The 24087-nt window shown below is 37.7% G+C and overlaps 1 protein-coding gene across 1 annotated transcript in view; it reads right to left on the reverse strand.

Moving 5' to 3' along the window:
* TG (thyroglobulin) overlaps positions 1–24087 on the reverse strand; it is a 384892-nt gene that overhangs the window by 347764 nt on the left and 13041 nt on the right. Inside the window, exons 6-12 of the mRNA XM_056821020.1 lie at positions 21912–22018; positions 20986–21129; positions 20114–20299; positions 13574–14662; positions 8669–9256; positions 7064–7303; positions 3220–3357 (exon numbers count right to left, since the gene is read on the reverse strand). Of these exons, the coding sequence (XP_056676998.1) occupies positions 3220–3357; positions 7064–7303; positions 8669–9256; positions 13574–14662; positions 20114–20299; positions 20986–21129; positions 21912–22018 (2492 nt within the window). The remainder of the gene's footprint in view (positions 1–3219; positions 3358–7063; positions 7304–8668; positions 9257–13573; positions 14663–20113; positions 20300–20985; positions 21130–21911; positions 22019–24087) is intronic.

A 24087-nucleotide genomic window follows, 5' to 3' on the forward strand; every position in this document is an offset into this window, starting at 1 on the left:
AAATTTTATTAAGAAAACAATAATAAACTATCAAGCATTTAGGGGGAGGGACAAGAATATGATGAATGAGTGAGCATCATGAAGTATGTGTGAGGGGGCAGCTAAATAGCTCAGTGGATTGAAAGGCAGGCTTAGAGATCATAGATTCTGGCCTCAAGACACTATGTAGCTGTATGACTCTGGGTAAGTCACTTAAACCCCATTTCCTAGCCCTTACCATTCTTCAGCCTTGAAATAGAAATTCAGTATTGATTCTAAGACATGAGGTAGGGTTTTTAAAAATGTATGTGCCAGATACAATCTCATGGCAGTGCCTCCTAATCCAGTATTAATTAATTAATCAACTGCTTTCATAGTGGTAGTTTTATGACCAATAGGGGCTTTCCTGGTGTTAGTCAACTATACACTAGTTTTAAAGAAGGGCCAATATGCCAACACTGAATCAGAAATAATCATGTCTGAAGTTTTGAATGGGAAGCCCATGCATTTGGTCCATCAGAAAACATCACCAGCTCTAACCTTTCACAGCCAGGAACATGGCAGCACCCTTTCTGTCTAGAGCATTGGTATGCCAAAGGCATCCCTAAGGGGAGTGTGAAGGGAGACCCAAGAGGGTTTATTTCTTTTCTCCATGGGTGAGATCAGTTCTGTAGAAGTCTCAGACCACAGCTTGGGGTGCTCTTTCTAGCCTTAGGAAAGCCCTTCAGATTGATTCTGTAGACAGAAATGGACCTTTTCTTCCCCAGGATGTCCAGAATTGAGCCTAGCTTTGAGGATAATTAAATACCAAACCAGGTGGAAAAGACCTTGTTTTCCTATTCTCACATAAGCCTGTTTTGTTTTATTTTCTTAGCACGTTTTTACAAAAGCCAGTTATCCATAGGAAGATGGTATGTGACAGCAAAATTGAATTGGGGAAAAAAACCTGATTTTAGGATTAAAAGATCTGAGTTCAAATCCTTCCACTGCCTTTAATTATTTCTATGAACTTGGTCTAGGCATTTATTTCCCCAGGTCTCAGTTTCCTCATCAGAATATAAAAGATTCAAGTAAATGACCCTTAAATCCTTTCTAGACCAAATTCTATGGTTCTATGACTAAATAGAAGTAGGACAGCATTCAGTTTATGCTATCATTCCAAAATATGGCAGGGAACATTGGACATGGGGTGGATTCACAGAAGGAGTGATTGGAGTAAAATATAAAAGGGGTGCTCTTGATCATAAGCCTAGTTATAGAAGGTTTTGTAGCTTAAAGTTCAATCACTAGTTCTCAGTCAATATCTATGCCTTGACTCAGAATCTCAGAATCATATTGGCTCTTATGTCTAAAAATCATTTTCCACCTTGGTTGTTTCAGAAGTATTCGAGAATCTCACATATGGAAGGGGTCACAGAAACCATAAAGTCCAACCCATACCTAAGAAGGGGGCCTGTCTAGAGTAATTCTTGATGGATACATCCAATCACTGTTGAATGCAGATGTAGGTATAGGACATATCACATTGAATGTTCTCCTACCCTTTCTGATGTTCTCAGCCAAATATAATGAAGTTAATCTGAACATAAAGGTAGCAGCACTTTTTGTAATATCCAAATACTGGAACCAAAATCAATGTCCTTCATTTGAAAGATAAATACATCAATTTTAGTCCATTAATATAATGAAATATTACCATGTAAGAAATAGTGTTTATGAAGAATTCAGGGAAGCATTAGAAGAGAGATGAACTGATGGAAGAGTGAAGTTATCAGGACCAAGAAAACAATATATACAAGTACCACATTAATCTAAATGAATAAAACAAAACTGATGAAATTGAGTTTGCAATTATAAAAACCAAGTTTGGTCCTGGAGAAAAGCTGAGAAAACCTCCCTCCTTCCCATCACTGCAGGGGTGGGATACTGTAGGTATGGACCATTCCAAATATTGTCAGACTTGGCTGACTTGTTGGTTATTTTTTACGAATCTGTATTTTGTTTTATTTTTCCTTTTCTATTTTTCATTAAAAGTGGATGGCTCACTGGGTTGAGGAGGGCAGGGACATATATTTCACCATAAAGGTGACATAAAAACAAACGGTATTAATATTCTTAAATTAAAACACTTGAAAAGGGTAAGATAACATAAAAATCTGGTTGGTAGTAAAGGAGGTAGAAGTAAGGGATGTGCTGGTAAATATTTAATATCTGGCTCTCTGAAAAAAATATTCACACTTATAAGTTTCATCTGCATTAACATTTTCTTCAACCATTTGTTGCATTTGCCAATTTCTAAACTGTAAATACTCACAATGAAAATATAATAATCCAATGTCAATATATAATATTCATCTTATACTGATTATTGATATAAAGACATCAATATTTAGAAAAAATAAAATATTTTAATGTCTTAAATTTTAAATAAAAGTAAGATAAGTAAAATAAAATTGTGTGTATTTGTATTTTTAAAAAATCATTAAAATGGTTCTTCTCTATGTCTTTTGCGTGTTGCACAGTTCCTGGCTGCCTACTTTGACCTAATATGAACTCTGGATTGGGGGAAGATTAGAAACCATCTCCCTTCTTTCTTTCTACTTACACCCAGAAATGGGTCTGGTATAAGAAAGCTATATTTGTATGTTGGAAGAGGAAAGTTATATTTTCTTATTGTATACAAGTATGCATGAATGCATATGTATATAGTAATAGCTAGAATTTATAAGGCATTTAAAGATTTTCAATGGACTTTATAAATATTATTTTATTTGACCTTCATAGTAACCTTGAGAAATAGATAATATGTCCCATTTCATAGATGAAGAAACTAAGACTAAGAGATTTTTCTAAGGTCACAGAGTTAATAAGTATCTGAGATTGAGTCTGAACTCAGTTTCACCACTCTATCTACCATGCCACCTGGATAGAAGCCTAGAGGGTTAGAGTTATATAAAACCTGTTTACATTAAAGGAAATTGAAATGTAGAGAGGGGAATGGTCATGATGAATGCCACCTAGAATTTAGTCTATGGTCTTCTACCATGTTGTAGAACCATTTCTCTCTTAACTTTCTCCAGCAGCCCAGCAGTTGACTTCGCATCTAGAAGCAGCACAGAACTCCCAATTCAGGATGACTCAGACCAAATGGTTCTGACATATGAATAACATGAAATTTTCCATCACATCACTGACCCAGGGTACCATGGTGGCAATAACAGCAATATTTTATTTACTTACCAGTACTTTCAGAGCACTGGAGAGGCTCCCAGTTACCAAATCCATCACACTGCGGGACATATGGATGATATCCCAGGATGGTTGCTTCATTCACAGGGTCTCCCAGAGTAGACTGGCTTCTCTGATAAAAGGATAAAGCTGGAAAATTTGTAAAGAAAAAACTATATTAGGATCAATGTGAAAATTCATAGATATCATTAATTATTATAGCACCTTGGTCAAAGTCATTTGGAGAGGGGTGGCAACAGCAGAAAACCATGGGTGTAGTTCCCAGAAAGATACGGCAGTTAATATTCCCAGAGAGTCCAGGAAGGTTAGAAAGAAGACAAGTAAGAGGAATGGGTTGTTATGCAGTAATAGGATTCTGCAGTTGACTATAAGATGAGGTCCAGAGGTGGTAGCTGGTTTCCAGTGGAAAGCACAACCCCCTGAATGTTGGGAATCTGGTGATCCTGTGTTAATTATACATCTGTGAGAATCTATTCCAGACAATCCTCTTAAAAAAGGAAGGAAGGAAGGAAGGAAGGAAGGAAGGAAGGAAGGAAGGAAGGAAGGAAGGAAGGAAGGAAGGAAGGAAGGAAGGAAGGAAGGAAGGAAGGAAGGAAGGAAGGAAGGAAGGAAGGAAGGAAGGAAGGAAGGAAGGAAGGAAGGAAGGAAGGAAGGAAGGAAGGAAGGAAGGAAGGAAGGAAGGAAGGAAGGAAGGAAGGAAGGAAGGAAGGAAGGAAGGAAGGAAGGAAGGAAGGAAGGAAGGAAGGAAGGAAGGAAGGAAGGAAGGAAGGAAGAAAGAAAGAAAGAAAGAAAGAAAGAAAGAAAGAAAGAAAGAAAGAAAGAAAGAAAGAAAGAAAGAAAGAAAGAAAGAAAGAAAGAAAGAAAGAAAGAAAGAAAGAAAGAAAGAAAGAAAGAAAGAAAGAAAGAAAGAAAGAAAGAAAGAAAGAAAGAAAGAAAGAAAGAAAAGAAGAAAGAAATCTTGGCCCTGTTGGCTTATTAACTTGACATATGGTTGTATGCATGAACTGCTTTTCTTCCCTTTCTTTCTATGTTTTTTTTCTTTGCTTTACAAGATTCCTTTTTGAGAAAGGAAGGTAGACAAATGAAAATGAAGGAGATATACAAACAAAATATACCCATAATTTTAAAAATAAGTATTTGTTCTGTAATTGGAAACTAGTTATTTTCTACATACACAATAAATTCAATGTGCTAATCTCAAAGTTTAGATACATGTGTGTATGTATATCTATTTTATCTCCAAATCTACATCTATCTACACCCACCCATATCTATCCATCTATCAATCTATCTACCTGTCTCTCTATAGCTAAATCTATCTATCTCTATCATCTATCTATCTGTCTGTCTATCTATCCATCCTATCCTATTCTATTCTATTCTATTCTATTCTATTCTATTCTATTCTATTCTATTCTATTCTATTCTATTCTATTCTATTCTATTATTTCTTGAGAGGCCAAACACCTTAGTGGCAAGGCAAGAACACTGAACAAAGAACCAAGATGTGTGTGTGACTGGTGTGACTCTGACTGTGTCTGTGCCACCTTGATCAATGACTCTCCTTCTCCGTAATTCAGTTTCCTCAACTCTAAAACAAGGTAAATGGCCTGGATGGTATGAAGATCCTTCCCCTCCCAACTTTCTAAGACTCTGAACATTCAAATGATATAATAAAAAAGAGACTAAGGACTTCAGCACCCTTTGCCAAGGACAGTGTGGCAAGATATTTTTGGTCTTCTTTTGACAGCTTTACATAATAAGAATATTTTTATAGATTATAATATATAGCAATGTATTTTTCAGGACACTTTCCTGTAATTAACCACATTTAATCCTTACACAAGCTCTTCAGGATAGGCTGTGCAAGCACAAGAAGGTCTCATCCTCCCTATCTTTCCATTCCTTCTCAATCTTCATTGATGGATCATCCCCTGACTATGATAAACCTTAAAGTTCTGACCTCATCTCTTTCTTGATAACATTAGCAGCTACCACAACTTCATTTATCATCTCCATTTACATAACACCAAAGTCTACATATGTATTCTGAGCTCCAGTCTCTCCCCACCAATTGCCTGTTGGACATTTCAGACTATGTCCTGTAGACACTTCAATCAGTGACTAAAACAGACCACGTTATTCTCCATCCTTTTTCCGAATGTCCCTATTTCTGTCAAGGAGAACAATACCCTGCTAGTTTCTTAGGTTTGTGATCTCAATGCTACCTCAACTTCTCAATGTTCCTCATACTCCATATCCATCAGATTGTAATCTCCTACAGGGCAGGGACTGTTGTTCTTTTTTATCAATTGCAAGCACTTAGCATAATGCCTGGTACATAAAAAATGTTTATTGGATTGGATTCTTGGATTGGATATCTAATTGGTTGCCAAATCTTTTTAATTCTACTTCCATATTTCCTTTTACATTCATCACTTTTCTTCCTCTCACACAGTCACTACTCATGTCCTCATCATTTTGTTCATTTATTTAAACCTCGACCTTGTGTCTTAGAATCAATACAGGAATAATAATAATTATAGCTAGCATTTATATAGCACTTACTATGTACTAGGCACTATGCTAATCACATCACAATTATCATCTCTTTTATCCTCACACAACCCTGGCAATTAGGTTCTGTTATTATCTCCATTTTAGAGATGGAAAATGCAAGATGACTTGCCCAGAATCACATAGCTAGTAAGTATCTGAGGCTTATTTCCAAGTATTGGTTCCAAGACAGAAGAGTGGTAAGGGACAGGCAATTAAGCTTAAGTGACTTGCCCAGGGTCATCTATTTAGGAAGTGTCTGAGGCCAGATTTAAACCTAGGTCTTCCGATCTCCAGACCTGGCTCTCTATTCTACTGAGTGACCTATCTGTCCCATCCTGAGCAGTTTAAACATAGGTTGGAACATCACTACCCTCAGACATTTACTAGCTGTTTGATTCTGGGTGAGTCATCTTGCAATTTTCATCTGTAAAACGGGGATAATGCCAGCACTCACTTCCCAGGGTTGTTGTGAGCATGAAATGAAACAGTAATTGTAAAGTGTTTATTTAGCACAGTGTCTGCAACATAGTAAGTGCTATAGAAGTGTTAACTATAATTATTATTATTGCTAGTCTTATTATATATTATTCCCTTTCTGTATTCTGTGACCCTCCCAAAATGATTTCCTTTTCTCTTTCTCACAAACAGCTCTCCATCTCCCATGTCCTTTACACTGGTTGACCCCATGCCTAGAATCTATTGTCTTCTCACCATTATCTCAGAGAAAGAATTTTTTTCCAAGATTGAACTAGAGCCCCACCTTCTACATGAAGCCTTCCTGTTCCCACTGCTAGTGCCCTTCCTTTCTAATCTATATTGTTTTATTTTTCTTTATCCTGTATACTTTTCTACAGATAAACATTGTGTTCTTCAATAGAATGTAACCTCCTTGTGAACAAGGGCCATTTTATTTTTGTATTTGTTTGCTCAGTCCCTGGCACCTAGTACATGCTAATTGATCATTATAATAGCTTGCCATTTGTGAAATGCTTTCTTGATCACAATTCTGTGAAGGAAATATTTTGGCTATTATTATTTCCATTTTACAGATTAGGAAACTGAATAACAAGAAGTTTAAATTTCTTGCCCACGTCTATACAACTAATAAGTGTTGGATTCAAACTTAGATCCTTAGTAGCTGGACCTGGGCAAGTCCTCACAGGAAGAAGGGATGCCAAATCCACCCCAGAACTGAGGAAAGCAGATTAGAGAAGATCACCCTCTGCCACTGGCCTGAGAGTATTGAATTGGGCAAAAGAAAGATTCCAAAACATACTAGACTGTGCTGCTACTCGGAGGGCATAATCACTCCCATGGAACATGGAGTTTGAGAATGTCTCCTTGGATGGGAAGGAGAGAGGACGGGACAGCTCTTCATCACTCAGCAGGATTCCCTTAGCCATCAGAAAACTCTCCCCCAAGGCAAATTGAGAGCTGTTGGAAGCCCTGATGATTTCTTCTGATTCCTCAATGAACTGAATGACTTGGAGTCTCACCTCCTCGCATGCACCAGGACCTGGAGAAATCCCACCAACAAAGGGTAGATTTAGTGGATATCAAATACCTTATAACGCTTCCCAAGAATGTAAAGAGCTCTCACACATTGTGCTATTGATATTAATATTATTAATGAAGAAGCATAATAGGGTATAGTGGATAGAGAGCTGGTCTCAGGGCAGAAGGACCTCAGTTTGAGTCCTGCCTCTGACATATCTTAGCACTCCAAGCCTGAGCAAGTCAGTTCACCTTCAAGTGCCCCAGCCAAGTCTCTAAGACCATAAATCATAGAACAGCTACTCATCTCCTTAGATAGAAGAGATTTTATTACCAGGAATTCCCAGCACCAATGAAATGACAGATCTGGAATATATATATATATATATATATGAAATATTATATCACCTTAGATATTTGTGAAAAACATATATATGTAAAATGTTTTATTATATCTCATATATATGTTTATATACATATGAGCATATCTATGTAATAATAATTTAAGATCTATAAGTAAAATAATATATTACATATTTATATAATATATTTATGTTGTTTATAATTATCATATTGTGTCATATTATATTAATTATACATTAATATTTATAATTGATATAATAATAAAATTAATAAAAATAAGGATTGTAACTCATCCATGGGCTATTTCTATATGAATTCCCTTGAAAGATGGGAAGAATTTTCACATAATAACTCACATTTAGATAGAGCTTTAAGGATTGCAAAGCATTTTAGAGTATCTCATTTGATCTCAGTGTTCATTCTGTTACACTATTGTTGTTGCTATTTCATTCAGTTCTGGGTACCCCATTTTGAAGGAAAATTAAGCAGGGAATTTGAGAGATTGTGGTTTAATAGAGACATAAAAATCAAGAGATGAGCAATTAATGCTATATCTAATCCTTACTAGGTGACTAGTAACTAGACAAGCCACCGAATGTACCTTAGCCTCAGATTCTCCATCTCTCTATCAGTAAAACAGAGGTAATAATAGTAATAGTTTGTACCCCAGAAAACTGAGGTCATATATGTATGTATATAAATCCTTTGCTCTCTAGTATTTGGCCTTTATTAAAAGCAAAAGAGTGAAATAAAACAGAACATCTATTACCAAACTATGCATTGAAATGAGAGAACACAAGAGCTCTTCACTTGGTTAGATTCCCTTTGCCATTTAAAAGCTGTCCCCTTAAGGCATATTATCTCATTGATATACATTATTTCATTTGATCCTTATGACAGCTCTCTGGGGGAACTACTGAGGTATAAATTAGACCCATTTTGCAGATCAGAAAATTAAGACTCTGAAACCTTAAGTGACTTCCCCAATCACCTATTTTTAAGTCTTTCTTCTCTGGTTACTTACATGCAGGGACTTTGTTGGTTTCAACTTGAGTTCCTTTAAGTTCTTGTCCATTCTCATCTACACACCAACAATTTCTGAGCTCAAAATGGCCCAAGGGGGAGCTGAAATCTGTATAGGGCCCAGGATAACGACTGAGCTTCCCAGTCAGTAGCTGCCAGAATGTGAATGGGTCAAAAAGAATGTTATCTCCAGCCATTGTCACATTGCCATCCAACACTTCAATTGGCACAGCTTGGAAGGAAGAGTAATCAGTGAGTATTGGGAAGATATTTTGATGGCCAGCTTCATACAGTTTTTCAATGAAGATGCTGAAGGCCTCAGAGGATGCTTCTTTATAGCTCATCATCCTTTGGATTACTTCAGCTAGGGGCAGCTCTTGGCCACCATTGTTCTGGGTGATCCACCGCTGGTACCACTGGAAGGCTTGCTCAGGAGGCCCATTGCACTGCACCCTTTTCCACTGACCTCTGGAATTACATTGAGGGATGTAGATGTCAGAGAGCTGGGGCAACAGGCTGGGCTCACCCAGGAGAGTCCGGGCTGTCCATAAGAACATTTGCTCTGCTGCCAACTGACAAGTAGTTGGACCTAGGGAGAAGAAAGAACAACTGAGTCAGCTCAAGAAATCATAAACATGAAGGACCAAGGAGAAGTCTCTGAACTAGTGAGGAGGAAGGAAAAACAAAACAGGGAAGGAAGGGAAAAGGAATGCAACTAGGTAAGTCAGATTTGTATAAATGGTGAGTTCATTTCTCCTTATGTCCTGTGACTCACCAGTCATCCCTAGATTATACTGATGCTAGATCAAGCATCAATCAAAAATACTAGTGGAAGTAAATCCCATTTATTATTATACTTATCATTAAAAGCACTTGAAGGTTTGTAAAATACTTTAAAAATTAATGACTTTTATCCTCATAACAATCCTTGAAAGTTGATGCTATTATTATCTCCACTTCACAGATGAGAAAACCAAGGCAGAGAGAGGTTTGACTTGCCCACAGTCATACAGTAAATATCTGAGACTTGATTTTAATTCAGTTTTTCCTACTTACAGGTCAAGCACTTTATTTACTATTACCTGTCTTTGTATATCACATATTTTAAGTTTTATAAGGTATGCCCTATAATTTTTTTGCTTTCCTTGCAATAACCCTGAAGTACTTTTACCCATTTCAATCATTCATTTAGTCATTCATCCATCCATTTATTTATTTTGTTCTATTTTATTTTCAATTCCAAATTCTCCTCCTCACTCCACCCCTCTCCCAACTATTGAGAAAGCAAAAATTAGTAAACCCATTCCAATATTGTATCCATTTTACAGATAAGGAAGCTGAAGCTCATATGGGGAAATGATTTATTCAGAGTCCTACAGATAATTAATGTAACAAGTCTTGATCTAAGATTCAATAGGGAGCTTTTTGTCAAAGAAAGACTCTGAATCAAGGAGAATCAGGGAGCCATTTATACTTTATTCTGTCTCCAGAAATGATTTTTGTTCCCTGATTTCTCTAACTAACTATTCAGGAAAAGACTTGTGTATGATCTCTCACTAACTCAGGCTATGGTAGGATCATATAACAAAAATAACTCGTGATCATTTAACACATGACAATTTGTTGTTGTTGTTCAGTTATTTCAATCATGTCTGATTCTATGTGATTCCACATAAAATTTTCTTGACAAAGATATTAGAGTAATTTGCCATTTCCTTCTCCAACTCATTTTACAGATAAGGAAATTTAGGCAAACAGGGTTGCCAGTAACTATCTGAGGCCAGATTTGAACTCATGAAGATATCTTGTGATTCCAGGCCCTCACTCTAACTACTGTGTCAGCTAGCAGCTTGGACCTCTCATGATTACAAAGCATTTAATCTCTTTTATCTCATTTAATCCTCATCACTGGCTCAAGTTAGGCAAATCAAAGATTATTATTCCTGTTTAGCAAAGGAAAAAGACATTCCAGAGATTATATGATTTTTCTTAAGTCAGGTAGGCATTTAGTGACTGAACTGATATTAGAATCTAAGTCATCAGATTCTTAAATCTGGTGCTACTTCTGCTATATGACAGGATCTCAAAGTAGCAATAAAAAGTGAAAAAGATATATTTGACAGAGATCTACTCCAGATCCATAAGCATCCATTTGGAAAAGAGAAATGAATGGAAGAAGGAAGAGTTTAAACAACATAAAATGCAAGAGGAAACGAGACCAGAAGATCCAGCTGTCAAAACTTCAAAAAATCATTACATCAGTCAGAAGAATTTGTCCCAAATTAAATCTCAGGAATTTCCACCACACACACACACACACACACACACACACACACACACACACACACACACAAGAAAATTAGCACTTTTCATGATGATGATGATACATCTATAGGTGATACTATACTTAAGCCAATGAGCAAACATTTCCTTGCATTTTTCCTTTTAATTTTTTAATTTTTAGAGTTCTCAATCACATATTCAGGTAAATGATTGTGATAGAAGTTGAATTCTGGAACTAAGCTGGACTTTTGTATATCAGTATTTCAGGGATATTTTTAGATCCTTCCTTCATTATTATAAATTGCAATTCCTCTAAATCAAACCTAAGAAATGTTTGTTTATTGACTGTTTTGTTCATGAATTGCCATGACTGAAAAAAAAACATCCTACCCTGAAACCAACAATGTGGTGAGGAGCACCCACAAAATTTACTAGACTAGCCTTTGGGAAAAAGGCAAAAAATATCATATGACTGGCACCCTGATAAAGTGCACTGATAGTCAGGAAGACCTGAGTTCTAGTATCAATTCAGATATTTATGGGCTGTATAACCTGTGGCAAGTCAGGCACAATGCCACCTATTTATATCGTTATTAGAGAATACAGAAATAATTTCTGTAAGGGATTGTGTAAACCTAAAAGCACTAGGAAAACTGTTATGTTATTATAAAGTGTTATTATAATAATTATTAATACTAATCATCTATCCCTAAGGTCATTAGGTTATAAGCTCTCTGAGGGCAAGGATTATCTTTTATCTCTTTTGTCCCCCCAGACCTTAGCACAGTGTCTTGTCTGAAGTAGGTCCTTAAGAAATGTTTGCAGATTGATATTCAATCTTGTTCAGCTTGGTAGGTCTGCCAAGGCTTCTAAATTAACCTTTTGTTTAGTTGCTTTCAAGTACTGCTGACTCTTTGTCATCCCTTTTGGTATTTTCTTGGCAAAGTTACTGAAGTAGTTTGCCATTTCCTTTACCAGCTCATGTTACAGATGAGGAAAATGAGGCAAACTGGGTTCAGTGACTTGCCCAAAGTCACACAGCTAGTAAGTGTCTGAGGTCAGATTTGAACTTATGTCCCTGACTCTGAGACCAACACTCTATCCATTGTGCTACCTAGCTGGCCCCAAATTAACCATAACAAGGTTAGTTCTTTTAAACCCTTACCTTCTGTCTTAGAATCAAAACTCTTTATTGGTTCCAAGGCAGAAAAATAGTAAGGATTAGACAATGCCAGGCAAGAGATTCACACAGGGCCACACTGCTAGGAAGTATCTGAGGATAGCTTTGAACCCAGGACCTCCTGTCTCCAGACCCACTTCTTTATTCACTGAGCCACCTAGCTACCCCCTTAACAGGATTTTAAAGAAGCATGCAAGGCAGGTCTAGAGATAGGAGGTCCTGAGTTCAAATATGATCTCAGAGACTTCTTACCTGTGTGACCCTAGGCAAGTTACTTTACCTCCACTGTCTAACTCTTACTGCTCCTGCTCCTCTGCCTTGGAACCAATACAGAGTATTTAAAAAATGGGAGAAAAAGAAAGAAGAAAGAAAGAAAGAAAGAAAGAAAGAAAGAAAGAAAGAAAGAAAGAAAGAAAGAAAGAAAGAAAGAAAGAAAGAAAGAAAGAAAGAAAGAAAGAAAGAAAGAAAGAAAGAAAGAAAGAAAGAAAGAAAGAAAGAAAGAAAGAAAGAAAGAAAGAAAGAAAGAAAGAAAGAAAGAAAGAAAGAAAGAAAGAAAGAATAAAAGGAAGGAAGGAAGGAAGGAAGGAAGGAAGGAAGGAAGGAAGGAAGGAAGGAAGGAAGGAAGAAAGAAAGAAAGGAAGGAAGAAAGAAAGAAAGGAAGAAAGGAAGGAAGAAAGGAAAGAAAAAAGAAGGGAGGAAAGAAAGGAAAGAAACAAAGGAAAGAAGGATAGAAGAAATGAAGGGAAAGAAGGAAAGAAACAAATGAAGAAAGGGAGGAAGAAAAGAAGGAAAGAAGGAAGGAAGGAAGGAAGGAAGGAAGGAAGGAAGGAAGGAAGGAAGGAAGGAAGGAAGGAAGGAAGGAAGGAAGGAAGGAAGGAAGGAAGGAAGGAAGGAAGGAAGGAAGGAAGGAAGGAAGGAAGGAAGGAAGGAAGGAAGGAAGGAAGGAAGGAAGGAAGGAAGGAAGGAAGGAAGGAAGGAAGGAAGGAAGGAAGGAAGGAAGGAAGGAAGGAAGGAAGGAAGGAAGGAAGGAAGGAAGGAAGGAAGGAAGGAAGGAAGGAAGGAAGGAAGGAGGGAAGGAAATTCTAGTCCTGCTGCTTACTAACAATGACTCAGTGAAAGGCAGTTTTCCCCTCTAGACCTTACTTTCCTCATCTATAAAATATACCAGATGATCTTTAAGACTCTTTGCAGCTCTAAAGTTGATGATGCCTTGAAAAAGCTGTAGTTATTAAAACTGATGACTTACATTGCTTGGATTCTCCATTCATCTTTTCAGTTCCAGGTCCTGCTGCTTACTAACAATGACTCAGTGAAAGGCAGTTTTCCCCTCTAGACCTTACTTTCCTCATCTATAAAATATACCAGATGATCTTTAAGACTCTTTGCAGCTCTAAAGTTGATGATGCCTTGAAAAAGCTGTAGTTATTAAAACTGATGACTTACATTGCTTGGATTCTCCATTCATCTTTTCAGTTCCAGGAATGGTTTGACCCTCAGAATCAACACAGTAACAACCTGAATCAGAGCACTGAACTGGGAGGAAACTTCCATCACTGGAACAGGAAGGGACAGAAAGACTTGACCCTGCAGGCAGGCTTCTCATGAAAACTTGTGCCCATTCCCTTTGTTTCTCACATTCAGAGGGACACCTGGGTCGTTGGCCTCGGATCCTTGAAGCTCGGAGCTCTCGGCCCTGGGGATCCACACACCAGCACTCTCCAGCAAAGCACTGAACTTGGTCATAATTGCCCCCATCAGTGCATGTAGGAACAAACAGCTCTCTGGATGGCTGTTCACAGGCCTGGGATTCAAGGGCCATTTTTATGACATCCCCTAGACTTCTGGCTATATTCTCTGGGACAGAAATCACACCCTTCAAGAAAAGAAGAAACTCTGGCAGCTCCATAATAGAGGAGAGAAATTTTAACTTGTTTTGGTTATCCTGTAAATTAACCTTCTGGCCCAAACTGCCCACAATTGATTGATTCAGAGTCAACCTTTCCTTTGAATTTGCAAGAACCTCATCAGGGCCAGCTGATAGCTGTTGGGTCAGTTCAACTAAATCTCCTCTGTTCTTGATTCCTTGTAGACCAATTTGCTGAAAAAATTGGGTAAAGTTAAATGTACTCCTGGCACCAATGGCCCCCGATAAGTTAAATCGGCTTATGTTCTCCAAGAATTTCCCTCCAAAAAGGTTTTGTTGGAGTCGCTTTGGGTCTGTGGTGAACTGGAGAGCAAGCAGAGCTAGGTCCCTGGAGGGAAACAGCACCCCAAAAGCTTCACTGAGGAAAGTTTCCAAGGTGAAGAATTGAGTAGCACCTTCCCTTTCAGTGAAAGGGAGCAACAGCCCAGAGTCTACAAACAGCTCTTTGAAGAAAGGAGGACAGGTCTTGGCAAACCTAGCAACCTTCTGAGGTTCTTGCCTTTCTTCTGGGGCAAAGAATAAACTGTGTTGACTGAAGTGTCCACCAGGTCCAAAGAAGAGTTTGGACAAAGCCTGCTGCCTCTCGGAGACACAAGATCTTTCTGCACCTGGACCAGGACAAACAAAAGAGGAGAAAACAAGTCTTAGGATGGCCAACATCACCTTCACTCCTAAGACATCCTTTCTGGGAAGCCTTTCAATTATTCCATTATTCCAAACAATCTTAGTTCTTTCTTTTATAAAGCTGCAGGGTGTACTGCCAGAGAATTAGTAAGAGGGGCATTCCTCCATTTAACACCAAGATTGTTTTTACATTTTGTCTGCATCCATGACAAATATTTCATGGTGGAAAGGGGACTGGATTTGGAGTCAAAGGACCTGGGTTCAAATTTTGACTCTTCACCTTACTGTGATCTCAACAACTAATTTGATCTCTCAAGGCTTTAGTTTCCTCACATGAACAATGATACATGAGGTACTTGAACTCAGAAGCCTGTGAGGTCCATTCCAGGTCTAAGCCTATGATCCTATGACCTCCTACTCTTCAATCTTAAAGATTTGTGCCTTAGTTAATGACAAAGTTACCTTGTTCCAAAGTGAGTTCTCATGAATATTATCCAGTGGTCAGAAGACTTATCTCAATCCCCCATTTCATATTCCCTACTTTTAACACTAGGAAGAATCTTCTTTTCACAATGATCCCTTTATCCCTTGAACTATTGAGAGATACTGAAGACAAGACACTAGCTGGAGCTGATTTGGATAAATTTAAATTTATGACACAAAATTTCAAGGGGTCCTTGTTGCTTTTTAACCACCTTTCATTTCTCCTTGCTGAATTTGTGACTTACCCAGGGGTTAAATGACAAAGCCTTATTGTACTTAGCACAGGTTCTGGCTCAGAATAGGTCCTTAAGATATGTTGCTCAGTTGGTGGTCAGTTTGTATGAGAGATGAATTTTTTCCAATTTTTAATTTTTTTCAGTTACATATAGAAACATTTTGACAACTGTTTTTTTTTGACATTTTAGAATTCAGGTTTTCTCCCTTCCTCCCCTCCCTATAGAGATAGAGTTTGAACAAGAGTCTTCTTCCTGACTCCAAAGCCAGCTCTCTAACTAGTATGCCAGTCTGTGACCACCTAGATCTGCAGTAGCACTGGCCCTTTGTCTTCTTCCATATCTTTATTTGTTTTTGAAACCCTTCCCTTCTGTCTGTCTGAGTATCAATTCTGGGACAGAAATGGAGCAAGAGATAGGCAATTGGGGTTAAATGACTTCTCCAAGATCACACAACTACAAAGTGTCTGAGGCCAGATTTGAACCCATTTTCTCCTGACTACTGACCTGGTGCTCTATCCATTGTGCTACCTGGATGCCCCTCTTCCTTATCTTTGAAAGAAAGGGCTTGTTTGGAACCTCTCTACTTGACTATTATTGTGAGCCCCAAATCTCTCTCTCTAGCCTCTATGCTGTCATAAGAGCATCCCTTAAACTTTAAAGGATGTCTTGACCTAGAAACATCATTGTTTCCTGAAACTCAAAGTATCCTAGATTTGGCTTTTTACCATTCCCTCCCCTAGCCTATACCTCACCCTACTTCTGGCATCCTGAAACTTCCTGCATTTGAAAACTTTATATTTTCCTCTCTGTGTCACTTTTCATATCTGGTTTCTATATCCTATAGATTCAACCTCCAAAATAGCTCAATTCTTTCCCCTTCTCTTCAACCCCATAGCTACCACCCCAGGAAAGCTGATTTCACCTTCTATCCTGCCTCCATTCATTCTCTCCTTATTCCAAATTATCTCTCATTACAACACCAAACTTCTCTTTCTTCTACACTGATATGGCCTTTTGCTCTCCTCATCAAAACCCATCAATGGTTCCCTCTGTTTTGCTTCCTAAATAAAGCTCAAGCTCAGCCTGATTCAAGGTGCTCAAAATCTAACTTTCTGTCTTTGTCCATACTTCCTTCTCTGGTCAAATCTGATGCCTCACTGTTTCCTTTCTACAAGCTACACTTTCTGGAGCACTTTGTCTTTAATCGACCTGTTCCTTATCACTGAAATACCTTTGACTCTCACTTCTCCCTCCAGTCCTATTCCTATCCATGATTTCAGATGGAACTCAAAGGGTTCCTCCTCCAAGAAGCCTTTCTTGATCAGTGTTGACAATGGCCTTTTCCCCATCAAGTCACCCTTTTCTTTAACACTTCTCTTGGAATGATTTTGGTAGAACTTATGTATAAGTCCCGTCCCCATTTAATGTTCATGAGGGAACATGTTGTGAGTTAGCCTTTCCCTGTCCCCTTTCCTGTGAATGCTTTCCCTCTGTTGATTATCTTCAGTTTATTCTTTCTATATGTATTTTCTACATAGACGTCATCATCTTTTCTGTTTCTAGACTTTGAGCTCCTTGAGGGCAGGAATTGTGGTTTTTGCCTGTCTCGAATATTCTTAGCACTTAGCCCAAGTGCCCGACTCATAGTAGGCACTTAATAAATGAGGAAAGTGGAGGGAGGAAAAGTAGCTCCTACCACGTTCTAGGTGCTAGGTTAAACATTTTTTCAAATATTATCTCATTCAAACTTCACAACGATCCTGGGATGCAGGTACCATTTGACAGTCAAGGAAACTGAGGCTGATAATAGTTAAGTGCCTTGTTCATGTCACACAACTAGGAAGTGTCTGAAGGTGGATTCAAACTCAACTTTTCTTGATTCCAGACCCAGTGCTATATATACCACCAGCTGACAAATGTAACCTCAAATATTTAATTATTAATTTTTGTTTATTTATATTTGTTTATTAATTTTGTTTATTTATTATTTTGTAATATTTGTTTATTGTATTATAATATATTATAACATATTATAATATATCAAATATTATATAATATTATATACATATTGTTACCTTTGCAGCAAAATTAACATATAAATATGTAATATATTATACATATTTAATAGTACATATATTATATAATATATTATCATATTATAATATATTATATTATTATTTCATATGTAATCATATATAATATATTATATTAATTTATTAGCTTATTATTATTGTTGATGGTTTTCCAATCATGGTTCCTTTGGGGATTTTCTTGGCAAAGATACCAGAGTGGTATATCATTTCCTTCTACAGAATGATTCATTTTATAGATGGGAAAATTTAGAAAGCAAGGTAAAATGACTTGCCCAGGGTCATATAGCCATTAAGTGTTGGAGGCCAACTGAAGATGAGTCTTCCTGACCCCAATCCTATCACTCTATCCTCTATGCCAGTCAGTTGCCCTGAATAATGGACTATTCAAACTCTCTTCCTTTTCTAGCATCAAGAACAAATGCAGGTGCATAATAAATATTTATTGAGCTAAATTATCAGAAGTGCTTCAGCAATCCAATCTGACACACATTGGAAGTGTTTACTGTGTGAATCACACTAGAGCTTGATAAGAACCCTTCAGATGTTGGTCTCAAAGAGCTTACAATTAAATGTGTGGGGAGATATGTTCATAACTATCCATGGTAGAAGGGGGAGGGAGAAGAGTATAAAGGAGAGGGGCAGGAAAGGGATCATGACTCTAATAAACAATTTATCGTGGTTATCAGTTAGTATGAGTACACATCAAAGGGACATTAGAGTCTTGTCTAAACTCTGAATTTTACATATGATGAAACTGAGGGCAAGGAAAATTATGTGAATTGCCCAAGATCAGTGAATTAATACTGTCACTGGCATTCAAAGCCAAACCCTCTGACACTGAATCCAGTCCTTTTTAACCTCTATACCATGTTTTGTTTCCTGTATTAGCTTTATTTCCCTAAATGTATTTTTAGTTACTCAAAGGTCACAGTCAGCTAGGTGGTACAAGGGATAATGCACTGGACCTGGAGTCAGGAAGACCTGTGTTCAAATCCAGACTCAAACACTTTTCAATTCATCAATAAACATTTATTAAGTGTCTATTATTTACCAGGTACTATACTAAGCACTGAGAATACAAAAAGAGGCAAAGGACAGTTTCTGTCCTCAAGAACCTTAAAATCTAATAGAAGACATAAAATTTAAACAAATATGTGCAAATAAACTATATATGGGATAAATAGAAAATAATTGAGGTTTGGCATTAGAATTTAGAGAGGTTGGCAAAGCCTTCCTATAAAAAGATCAGATTTTAAATAGAGTTTAAATTGAGGAGAGTATTCCAGGCATTAGGAACAGCCAGAAAAAAAAAACATAGATCTGAGGGATTGTTTATGGCACAGCCAGGAGGAGGGTGCCACTGGATCACAGTATATACCCTGTATTAGGTCTAGGTTGTGAAAACCTTTGAATGTGAAAAAGGATTTTGTCTTTGATCCTGGAGACAATAGGGAGTCAATGGAATTTAATGGGTAGGGGAGATGACATGATTGGATTTGACCTGTAAGAAAATCACTTTGACAGCTAAATGGAGAATGAATTGAATGGGGAAAGACTTAAGGCTGGCAGATGGACCATCAAGTTATTGCAATAGTCTGGGTATAAAGTGATGTGGGGACCTATATGAAGCACCTACACAGAGAAGGCAGTAACAGAGGGGAAAAAAGGGGGATATGTTGAAAAGATGAAGCAAAGGTGAAATCGGCAGATCTTGGCAACAGCTTGGATTGAGGGGTGCTGGGGATGATGAGAGAGTGAGAAATCCAGAATGACCCCTGAGTTGTTAGCTCAAAGGACCAGGAAGATAGTGATGCCTCCTAACACCATAGGGAAGATGGTGAAGGGAAGAATTGGGGTAATGATAATGGGCTCAGTTTTAGACATATTGGTTTAAGATGTCTACTGGATATCAAGTTCAGGATGTCTGGATGTTGGAGATGCTTGATTGGAGGTCAATAGAGAGATTGGGGCAGGATTTGATAATTATCAGCATAGAGATGGTAATTAAATTCACAGGAGTAAATGAGATCACCAAGTGAGGTAGTATACAAGGAGAAAAGGGCCCAGGATCAACTTTATTAACTATGTCAACTTGGTTAAGTCATTGAACGGCTGCCTGACTCAGTTTCCTCAACTGCTCAATAAAAAGGGATAATAAATTATCCTCCAAGGATTGCTCACCCTGGAAATTTCTTAAAGCTATGCAAAATGGAATAAGCTGCCTCAGATATATAGTGATTTCCTCATCATTGGGTATTGATGAATCATAGATTTAAAACTGTAGGATCTTTGAGGCCATCAAGTCATTTTATTGATGAGGAAACTGAGACACAAAGAATGTTGCCCTGAGTTACATAGGTAATGTCTGAGGTATCACTTGAGCACAGGTCTTCCCAATTCCAAACTCTAAGCCCTATCCATCATGCTAGAGGCTAGATAGCTACTGTTCCCAGGATGCTACGTAGATGATATTTATGTATTTATTGGCTATTGGTTAGACGAGATCACTTCTGAAGTTCCTTCCAGACCTTCAAATCTATGATAAGGTAACAGGCATAAATAGACATAACCTAATAGGGCTAAATTCAATCAGAAATGAAATTTAATCAGAAGAAAAATGTACCACAGGATGGTAACTTCCCCTGCTGTCGTGTCCCAGAGATTTCTTTTCCTTTGGCATCCACACACCAGCATAGTCTTTCCTTTTGGCATTGTACAGGTTGGTATTCGCCATTGTCCTTGCAGGATGGCATATAGGAATGTTGAAAGCTAATTGCTGCCAACCTCTCAACCTCACACTTTGTTGGACCTGTGAAAAAATCCATAAAATAATGAAGGAAACTAAGGAAATAGTTTCAACTCTTATTACATTGTCCTTGAAAAGATCCCAGGGAAAGGAACCAGACCAGAGCTTTCATCAATATAGGGAATTCTCAGAGAAGGAAACTAGCTCTATCAAGCCAGGTGAGCACCTTTACTGCAAGTTGTAGTCTTAGAGAACATTAAGAGGTTAAATGATTTACCCTCACTCAAACATTAAGTATAGTTAGAGGCAGAACTTCAATCACTATCTTTGGGTTATCAAGCTCTATCCACAACTCTTCCTCTATGGAGTCATCCTAAGGTACTCAGCAAAGGCTTAGATTTGTGAGTTAAAAGAGTCGAGTTAGAATTCTGCCTCTGACCCGTAATTTCAGGGTCCCCTTGGACAAATCCACTCATTTCTGTAAGTCTCAATCTTTTCATCTCTGTATTAGGGAAAACAATACTTGAAACCCTTAACCTCCAAAGTAAGGAACAGAAAAGCTCTCTATAAATGTCAACTCTTTGGAAAGTTTGGAGGTTTATGTTTACAGGAAGCTTTTAAATCCCCAGCATAAACACCAACTAAAAAGGTAAGAGTTATCAAGCCTACAATTACCTCCATATTCAAATGGGTCCCTTCTGGACCTCCAAAGTAAAAATATCCACATCTTTCATTAGCATATTACTTACAACGGAATCTTCCAGAGATGACTAATTGAACTGCTAGAAACCGTCTCTGGAGTATCCGGTATAGGGTGGTTTCTGTGAAGGTGGAAGCAGGATCCAGACCAGCAAAAATGGTGTCATAAATTTCATCCAGCAGTAACTCTAATCCTGACAAAGAACAATACACATCTGAAGATGAAGATTCAAAGAAAATTCTCCCAATTTTTGGCAAGGACATCTTAGAAGAAGAGAATCTTCTAAGAGGAAACTATCCCAAGTTAAAAAGGGACTCGTGGCCATAACAAAAGGACCCAGTTCTACCTAGATTTTACTAAATTTCTGAATCTCAGAGTTCTTGAGATACCAGAGATACTGGGATATTATCAGTAAGATCATGTATTTTTAAGCCCAAATCAATTACACCAGGGTGATGATGCTAATATTGGGCTAGTTAGGGATGGATATAAAGTCCTTTGTAAATATTTAAACTAAGCACTAGATAAATGTGAACTATGATTATGATTATAATTACTGTTATCTTCTCTTTAGGAACCAAATATCAGATCAGTAGTCTTTGACCTTAACTCCTTTGATGCCTTTAAAATCACAACAATTATTTGTCCTGTCTTAAAAAAAAAAGTACCTACCTTCACTCCTGCCACTCATTTGATTGTGTCTTCAAAGGATCTCCATTTCTCCCACCCACTCATCTTAGCCCTAGATTCTCCTGTCCTGAAAATGAATTTTTTTTTTCTCTCAGGACAGAAATTGGGTTTTTTTCCATTTATTTTCAAATTTTTGATTGGCAAATAAGGGAATGTAATAGAATAATACTATCATCTTGTACTTGTGCAATTGCTTTTTTGAACCTAGGAGAGATTTGCATTTATACCAGTTAAGTTTTAAGTATAGTCCCTCCTTATTCTTTCTCTTGCTTGAAGTATCCTTACCTGTCTCTGCCAATTCCCGTCCCTGACTGTCAGCACAGTAGCAATATCCTGAGACTTCTGGGAATCTGCTTCTGAAGGAACTGAATGTCAAAAATGCCTCTGGAAACCTAAAAAGAAATTTTATTTAAAGTGATCATTTCTTATGTTCAGCCTTAATGAGATCTTTCTGGAAAAACAGATAAAATAAGCCCAGTTTAATGTGAGCCATTTGAGAATGACATATTTAATAGATGTTGATAGATCTGGCCTTCATTTTATCTTTACTCCAGTAAATCTGTTATTTCCTAATGAAAGTACAGTCAAGAAATAATCAAGCTTGTCCATTATAAAATAAATCTGTGATATCTGGCTCTTCCCAGACAGAATTACATATTCATTAGGAGTTTGAGTTATTTTTCCCCTACAAATATTTTTTTATCAAATCCAGCTAGAAACAGATCATGAAGATCTTTATCACTTGTTTCTGAGTTATACTATAACTCAGGAGATTTTATACCTCAGCAAGCTTTGAAAACATACATTAGATGGTATAGACTCTTACCACTGAGCAATGAACAATCATGGGAGCATTAAAATTTCTGTGATTGAGAGAGGAGTCAGATTCCACCCAAGGAAACCAGAAGATGAAAATTTTACAGAATCATCATTGAAAACATGTAGTGCAAGATAATTTAGAGGCCACCTAATTCACCCCACTTATCTTATAGAAAAGCAAACTAACTTCCCACAGGTAACAAGCTTCAGAGACAGGATTTGAACCTAAGTCCTCCAATATTGGCAGCTCGGTGGCTCAGTGGATCAACTGCCTACCTGGAGTCAGGAAAACCTGAGTTCAAACTTAGTCTCAGAAACTCATTAGTTGTGTGACCCTGAGCAAGTCATTTAAGCTTTTAGCCTTAATCCATCAGAGAAGGAAATGGAAAACCATTCCAGTATCTTTGCCAAGAAAACTTCATACAAGGACACAAAAAATTGAAAACAACTAAACAACAAACAGCAAAGTCCAATATTATCTGTGTACTGATTCACGATATCATCTTTAGATAAAATTGAAAGAATAGTGTAGTGAATAAAAGGCTGACTTTGGCAGTGGAAATACCTGGGTTCAAATCTTGCCCATGAAACATGTTGATGTTACAACTATGGACAATTGACTGAACTTTTTAGAGTTTTTGGCATCTATCAAAGACAATAAAGTTAGAGCCATCAAAGCAATATGCATCAGTGGAGGGTGATAGGAGCACCTCACCCCAATGAAAACACAGGTCCAAACCAAAAAAAATCATCCATAAAATTATGACCCAATATGATATGTTCATATCAGGAGAGGAGATATGTTCTAATTTTTACAGTAACCATAGTCAATATTGTTGTTCCCAGTATTCTTATGTTAAAATGTAAATTTGGAATACAAATGTGCCAATATGTCAAGGACCTGTGATTTTGTGGGAATTTTCCCTTCCTGTGTAGTTCACAATCTAAGCATGTCTTTGTCTTAGAATCTGAGTCCAGCATTCTTATCATCCTGCCATGCTGTCCCTCTATACTAATAAATGAAACACATTTTGAATGAGGTTAGCATTCCATGATAATGATGATAAAAACTGATGATAATTTGGTTATGGAGAGGAGAGAGAGACAGAGAGAGAGAGGAGAGAGAGAGAGAGAGAGAGAGAGAGAGAGAGAGAGAGAGAGAGAGAGAGAGAGAGAGAGAGAGAGAGAGAGAGAGAGAGCAGGGAGGAAAGGGAAAAGGGTGGGAAGAAGAGAAGGGGGAAAAAGGAGGAAAGGAGAGAGGGAAGGAGTAATTTAAAGGGAGGAGGGAGCAAGAGAGAAGGAGAAAGAGAAGAGAGAGGGAGGAAGGGAAGAAGAAATGATGTGTCACAGACAAAACAACTTCAGCTATCTCAAAAGTCTTAGGACACCCAGATAACAAAAGACGATGTTACAACCGAAAAGGAGGGATGGGGTTGAGCAAAGTTGGCAATTTTTTGAGGCTTGGAGCTAGAAGGAAGACCATTGGTATGGCACAATGAGGTTAGAGGGTAGGAGGATTCCCTAGCCCAACTATAGGACCCAGGTTTAGCAGAAGACAGCAGCCAGAAAAGAGAGGAGTCAGTTGTTTAGAGTATCATTCATTCATTCATTCAAATGTTTATCTAGTCCTTGTGGCAATTAA

This window comes from Monodelphis domestica, chromosome 3, assembly GCF_027887165.1.
Source record: "Monodelphis domestica isolate mMonDom1 chromosome 3, mMonDom1.pri, whole genome shotgun sequence".
In the NCBI taxonomy this organism is placed as follows: domain Eukaryota; kingdom Metazoa; phylum Chordata; class Mammalia; order Didelphimorphia; family Didelphidae; genus Monodelphis; species Monodelphis domestica.